Genomic DNA, 7,594 nt, shown 5'->3' with positions numbered 1-7,594 from the left:
CAAACGTCAGAAAGTGAGCATTATGAGTCTGTTTTAAGATTGCATTTCAATATATTACCACTCACTACATTTCGTTTAAAACTTTAAGTGTGACAACATTAAAAAAAAAAACTTTTTTACATCACCAAGCTGTTAAAATACTGTAGGCTGTTGGTAATTACAGAACCTATTTGCTACCTTTTGGCCTCAAGAGACATATGTGTGAAAACCTCCATTGCAAGGTGACGGGGCTGGTCTTTGTCTGTATGATGTTGCTCACAGACTCATGCTTGGATGCAAATAATCTAGAGCAGATTATGAGTCAGATTTACATAGCCAGAATATTTTAACTACATGTTAAAACAATTTTCTTTTCAAGGTTTTTACCTCTAGAGGAGAGATTTTTTTCTTATTGCTTAATGCAATAAGAGGGTAATGGTGCCTGGTAAGATTTAAGGTCATTATGCTTTTATTATTTAATGTCCTTTTAGGGTGACATTGGAGAAAGTTCCATAGTGACTCGAATTGTTTTATCTTTTTTTTCTCTAGGGTGTATGGAGCACACAGTAACCCAGCAGTGCCCCTCCCTGCCGGTTGCTGCTGAAAGAAGTGTAATGTAAATCTAAACGAATGTGCCTGTTTGGTGATATTTTCAGCACTGTGATACAGGTGACACAGTGTGGAAGGTAAGAGACTGGTTACTAAGGTAACTGCTGACTGCTAACTACAGTAAACAAGCTAAAAGTGTCGTGTCGGTTTTGCAGCTGACTGCAGGCTCAGCTAGAGCAGATAGCTTGACTAATCAACCAGCTTGTTATTCTTGTGTTACTCCATATAATAATAATATTAACTATACTAACTAATATTAAGATATCCTCAGTCACCTGTCTACCCATGTCTTGTGTTGTTTGTTTGTTGTACAATGACAGTAGAGGCTGATTCTGTGAAAATTCAACTCACAATGGGTGATAAGTTTAGAACTACATTAATTATTCTATTTTTTTCATGGCAGTAATAACAGGGAATACGTTTTCATTTGAACATACATTTCCTTAAGCACATTTTAAAATATAATTTGTTGTAATTTGTCTGTAAAATTGAAGTATTTGAATAAATTCAAGTGTCTTTTTCCATCATGTTTTAATTTTTATGCTCATGTTTCATGACCCACTTCTTTGAATCATAAATTACATAAATACAATTGACCTGCTTGAATACGAACACTTGCTGCTGTTCCCTTTTGGAAAACCATTATATGAAATATTTTTGTACAATTTTAAATGTGTGTGTTGACAGCATGTACTACTGACTAGTACAGCATCAACAGTGCTGGGCTAATGGTTACTGTACTACTTCCATCATCCTGTTTTTAAAAATCTAAAAACAGGATAATGGAAGTAGTAATGTACTTCCATTATTTTTTTTTATCAATCATCCTATATATAAATTATATTCATCTGTATGCGCTCTGATGACAGAAATCTCCTGCAGACATCCATCCAAAGATATTATTAGCTATTATGAATGTTAAGACAAGAGGCAACAAATGGACCGAGTCCAGCGTCTCCCGGTGGGTGACCGTCTACATACCCGCCCGAACCTACGTCGGTCCTGCTCATGTCTAGAAATCTCCCGTCTTTATTAGGCGCTGACCCCAACAGCTGAGGAGCTGACCGAGACCCTCCGCCTCCTCCCTGGACCTCGGCTGACACCGTGACTCAACTGTAGCTCGGTTATTTAGACATCCAAGCTGTTCGGGGACTTGTGCTAAGAGGAGCAGAAGGAGTCGGCTGATGGAGCCGGAAGAACAGAGAGCTCTCCCTGCGCTCTTTTTTTTAATTTTATTTTACTTCCCCCCACCCAATCACTCAGCCATTCATCCTCTCACCTCTTTTCTCTGTCTCTCTGTAATTATACCTGCTCTGCCAAGCGTGGCTCGAGGCGTGGCCGGGCGAAAATCACTTGCTAATATGACTGTGCGGTCGGAGCAGGTGATGAAGAGAAGAGAAGGCCTCCTTGCTGGCTGTCTCTGTGGAAACATGCGGCTGTGTGTGTGCGGGTCCCTCCTGGGTCGAAGAGGTGGAGGAGGCCCCGCTTTGGGGAATAATAACGTGAGCAATGTGAGGGGCCATGCATTTTCAAAATGTGCCCGCTACAATTGAAAATCCACAATGAGGCGAAGCGGCGTAACCATGTAACTGTATAGCCCCCCTTTTTGTCTTGGGATTGTTTAACAGCTCAGATTAAACAGGCGGAGCTGGACGTCGGCACGAGGGGAAGGTAGAGACGAACGACAGCAGATTCCCTCCGGAAGCTCCGCCTTTGTCGGAAAGACGAGGAAGCATTGCCACCATGTCGGACAGAAAGCCTTTCTCTTTTTTTAATGTCGGGAACAGTAGGCCGGCCCACGGTATATGCGCTCTAAGCTGCTGGGTAGCACCACCAATCCAGCACTTTTCATTTCAAAACTTAAAATTTCTAGATTGATTCAACAATTAGCATTCCTTTAGCTTTATTTCAGGTATATTTAAGGTTTGTGAACAGACAGTACCGACCAATCACACGGTGGATGTCATTAATTAAGGTTTATGAACAGACAGTACCGACCAATCACACGGTGGATGTCATTAAGCAATTTGGAATTGACTGTGTTGCCTGAAGGCGCAGTGGTATGTCTATTCTTCCCCTCTAAACCAAGTAAGATTTAAGTCAGTATTTTTTTTTAAGTGAAAAAGTTCTAATTTAGATTTTTTTAACAAAGGTAAAACATATTAGTTTGTTATAATTTAGTGTCACGTGTTAATTCTTTTCCTTCTGCCTCATCTTCTTGTTTCATACTGGAAATAACTTGATTATATAATCTAGAGGTTGTTTTGTGTTTGACAACCGGCAATTTTAAATATTTCTCTATATTTTGCCCAAAGTCGACGACCGACTTTGGGCACCCCTGTCATAGAGGCTGGTGGGCTTACCTAGTGATGGGGCCCTCAAATCAAACCATTCCTTGGGGCCTCAAATATTCTTTGGCCGCCTCTGTCCGTACCCATTGGAAAAATTGGGTAGGGAAAAGAAAAAAGTTTACACTGCATCCCAGCGAAAGCACACGAACGTGCAAACGATGTCAGACTGTGCTGGCGGCGCACAGATGTTGCCAACAGAGCAGGGAGATCTGGCACATCCCGCGCCGCTGCAGGCGCTGTGTGGCCGCAGTCGTAAGGGACGCCGCGGGTTTGTGACAGGAGAGAAAACGGGAGAAGGGGAAAGGACGGCAATTATTATTTCCGTGCCCTCACCGCAAAAGGCTGAGGGAAGTTCACAGTCCTTCCCGCACAGATATACAACAAACATCATTAATTTGGACTGCTTAGACAGCAGCACGCATGGTCCGGCCTTCAAAGGAATACCACGCATTAATTATTAATCCCCACTACACTGGACAGCATGAAAAGAACAGCCTCTGACAGTCGGTTGGAAGCACTAATAGGAGACACTTTTTTTTTCTCCCCCCCCTTCCACACTCCCTCCTAAAACAGAGCGACGTGAAAAAGCCAAGCGGCTTGAGCTCATTTTATTACAACCACAGTGTGGGCCCCCTGGAGTAACCTCGACTTCGGTTTTGCCTTCATTTGCATGACCCACAGAACACCACACACTTTCCTCCCCCACCACCTTTCTTTGTAACCGAGCACTTTGAAATTACACGCTGGCATTCAATGACTAAAACCAGGTTATCTGTGGAACGTGCCATTTTGCAGCAGCTTGGTTGTTATATACATTATCTTGAAGGGATAGCAATGATTTTTTTTTCTTTCTTATTAGATTCTCCCAGCAGGGAGCAAATTGAACGGGAGATAACAGCTGGCTGCTCTCATCACCTATGCACATCCAGGTAGCAGCTCATCTACATTCCTTCCAGAGGAGAGCGGGTCCTCTGTTCGGCCTGTTTCAACTTGCTCGTTAATGAAGATCACACCTAAAACTGTTACCGTGGAGATGAGAGTGTCACACATTTTTCACCCGTTGCTGAACTTGTTGACAGTTTGGTGAAAGGGGGTGCCGAGATTCGGCTCTCGGCATGTGATTCGTCCCTCGGGAACGAACTGCGCCCACCCCTCCGCCCCACCTCCATCGTTACCCCGCCATTCACCGAAATCCTCCTTCAGAGCCTCACATTCTTTTTAAGGGCTGCCGATTGAAGGCCTTCACTTCACACATGTACCAGCAATCCAGATGCTTTTTAAAATTTATTTAGCTAAATATCCTTACAGGAAAATAAAAGTAAAAATAAACAGAGCAATCACCTAAATCTACAAAATCCATTTACTATGCTATGTGTATTATAATCAGTCCAGAAAAAGGCATAGTTTGCACTGCATGACATCTTTACATCCCCCCAAAAAAAGGACAAACTCAAGCAGTATAACATCTCTCTCCCGCAAGAGTCCCATCGTCTAGGACGCAGTTGACAGGTGGCGTTTCACTTAAAAGTTGCAGCACTCCATTCAGTTGTCCTTAGGTAAGTAAAAAAAAACAATTTGCAGGAGGTTTCCTCAAAAAAGAAAATTGCCTTGAGTCATCATCCATGCAATGCAACACAGAGGGAAAAAAACGCAGCTGGCATGACGGCCGCCGAACATTTGTGTTGGACATGCAGCAGAGGCCAATCGAAAGCGTTGACGGATGCAGCATCTGAATGGCGTCGTTGTGCTGTGTTTTGGAGGTTGCGGGGAGGGGAGGGGGCAAAAGAAGGAAGGAAGACTTTCATGCAAAAGTTGAACAGCATTGAGTCATTTAATTGCCGAGTCCATCACAATGCCCCCCACCCCTGCCCACCGCTTCGCCCACCCTCACACGTCCGAGTTGATGCTCAGGTTGGCCAAGCGCGGGTCAGAGTTGATCTCGTACCGGTAGTGGTACCCCTCCATGTGGTCCCTGCAGGCGTCCCGGATGTTGTACATCCATCGCTTGATGCCCTTTCTGTTCAAGAAGAGCACTAGCAGGAACATGACCCCGATGAGGGCCAGCACCAGGCCCAGGAAGACGTACGACGTCTTCAGGACCCTCTCCATGTCGCCCGTGCACGTCAGCTGGGACTGCTGCACCTGCAGAAGGGGCCGGTGCCTCACGGCCTCGGGATCGGCGCAGGTCAGTTCGATCTTGTCCACCACCTGGGTGGAGTCCTTCAGCCACGCCAGCAGGTCACTGATGTAGCAGTTGCAGCGCCAGGGGTTCCCTGCTAGCTGGACGCGAAGGTCGAGGCGGAGGTCAAAGCCAGCCATCGTGGCGTTGGGCAGATCCTTCAGGTTGTTGTCCCTCAGGTCGAGGTCACTCAGCGCCGGCAGAACCCCGTTCTTGTCCACGCTCTGGAACTTGATGAGGGAGCTGTTGCGGAGGTTCAGGGTGGCCAGGCCGGGGAGGCCCTTGAACATGACGTCCGGCAGTAAGAGCAGATCGTTGTTGGACAGGTCCAGGGAGGTGAGGTTGGAAAGGTTTGCATGGACAAAGAAATGAAGGGTGGTGTAATTGTTAAGAGACCTGCTGAGGTTGAGGAACTGCAGTTTACTATCATCAGGGAAAGCGCTTTCGCTGAAATTCTGGAATGAGTTGTTACTCAAGTCCAGCCGTACAAGGTTTGGCAAGTTTTTGAACGCCCCTGCATGCACATACTCCATCTCATTGCCGCTCAGGTACATTTCTGACAGGTTTTCCAGACGGGTTGGGAAAGAGGAATCGCTTATTTGAGCGATTTTGTTTCCCGTGACGAACAGGGATTTGGTATTGGCCGGTAAGGAAGGTGGCATCTCGACCAAGTCCTGGTTTTGGCATTTCACAGTTTCTAAGGAGCACAGGCATTTGTCCGGACAGCAGCGGCAGGACACGGCGAGCACGAGGAGGAGCAGCAGGCTCGTCATACCGGACTTGTGAGGTCTCCCCGGGCGCATTTTTTGGGAGGCGTACAAATCAGTGTATGCAGGAGGGAGGGGGGTGGGGAAAAAAACTGCTTTTCAGCAAGTCACCGCTTCGTTTTTCCGTCTGGAACAAAGTTTTTCATCAGAGTTTTTCTCCTTAATCCGATTAAAAACAGCTTCCTGTAGCCCCTCCATGTAACCGGCCGCGTGGAGGGGGGGTTACCAAAACTCGCGTATTAGAAGAGGCTGCATTTTCAAGAAACTTCTGCGCACCTTTTCGACAGCTTTCACAAACATCAGCTTTTTTCCTCTTCACCATCCAAAGCTGCGCGAGGATCCTTCAGGCTCTGGGGGGAAGCGGGAAGAAATGAAGTCAAACGCAGAAAGAAAGACGGTCCTGAACGTCACTCTGGCAGCGGGTTTCCAGACAAAGCCACCTTTTCTTCCAGACAGAGGCGCAGCGTATCTCTCGCTGTCTCTCTCTCTCTCTCTCTCTCTACCAAGCGCACTTCCAGCTTTCTGACCGCCCAGCTGCAGGAGGGAGCGCTACATCACAAGGAGGGAGCGTACCATTACTCGCCGACAGGAGGGGTGGAGGAAGGACGGGGCTTTTATTAAACTCTTAACACCCAAATGTGTACTTTCTGGCAAGTCTTCCTCGTGGAACCCCTACACGTTTCCACTCCTGTGGAAAACCGCTCAGGTTTTAAAGGGACAGGAGCGGTTTGTGGAGCCCGACAGAAACCCCTAATAAATAAACCCGAAGAGGCCCCCGAGGGACCAAGAAGCCAGAGGGCTGTTATTAAAACATTCATCTTCCGATTCACGCTGATACTGTCACTTTTGAAGATTCATATAAACCCTCTTGGGCTCTAGGCTGTAGCATCTGGGTGGGAAAAACAGATTTAGAAAACAAAAAAACAAAACAAATATATATATATATATATATATATATATATATATATATATATATATATATATATATATATATATATATATATATATATATATATACTTTGTACAAAATGGTTAAAACATCAAAATTATTTTATTATTTTATAAACACAGTCCAGCCAACCTAAAAAAAAAATCTGGAATGAAAGAAAAATAAACCTAACTCATTAAATCTTTTACATACACACACATGTGTGTAAAACATGTGTTTTACACTCACACACCCCTGCACACCCACACACACACACACAGTGGTGGCCTAAAGTTAGATTACATTTATTTATTTTTTTTAATCTAAGTACTAATTTCAAAGACAAAAAAACATATGGAACAATTTTTCCTCTTTTACTCTCATCTGCTCCAGTTTGTACTGAAACATCTCAGCTTTTATCTGTTGTACATTAGTGCTGCAGCACGCTTCATTCAGGTGTGTTTACTTTGCACAAGAATTGATGTCTCTCCAGGAAGTCCAAGCACCAAAAGAGGTATCAGCATAACTGTTTCATGAACTCGTTCATATTTGAAAAGGATTAGAAAACACTTGTCTCCCTGAATATTGATAAACAGGTTTTTATTTATTTATTTATTTATTTTTAATATAAAAACAGTCCCTCTCTCTGCAGTACTGGTTCAGTGACAAGATTTGAGAAAACAACCTTTCTCCTCCTCCCCCTGTTTTTTATTTTATTTTACAAATCTCTGGAAAAACTAATTCTCTGTTGGTTTATGCAGGATTAAACCACTGAGAAGAA

General features: G+C 44.5%; 1 protein-coding gene across 1 annotated transcript; it reads right to left on the bottom strand.

The window, feature by feature from the left end:
- Window positions 1-4,204: 4,204 nt before the first annotated feature.
- tpbg (trophoblast glycoprotein) lies at window positions 4,205-6,455 on the bottom strand. The gene has a single exon (XM_032559109.1). It carries the CDS (start codon window positions 5,919-5,921, stop codon window positions 4,827-4,829), a length of 1,095 nt encoding a protein of 364 aa, XP_032415000.1. The 5' UTR covers window positions 5,922-6,455; the 3' UTR covers window positions 4,205-4,826.
- Between the last annotated feature and the right edge of the window lie 1,139 nt (window positions 6,456-7,594).

The sequence above is a fragment of the Xiphophorus hellerii genome, chromosome 3 (genome assembly GCF_003331165.1).
Source record: "Xiphophorus hellerii strain 12219 chromosome 3, Xiphophorus_hellerii-4.1, whole genome shotgun sequence".
Classification (NCBI taxonomy): Eukaryota; Metazoa; Chordata; class Actinopteri; order Cyprinodontiformes; family Poeciliidae; genus Xiphophorus; species Xiphophorus hellerii.
This window is presented reverse-complemented; position numbering and strand designations above follow the sequence as displayed.

Excerpts from the sequence above, each read along its gene's own strand:
- tpbg (XM_032559109.1), bottom strand. The coding sequence starts at position 5,921 with ATGCGCCCGGGGAGACCTCACAAGTCCGGTATGACGAGCCTGCTGCTC.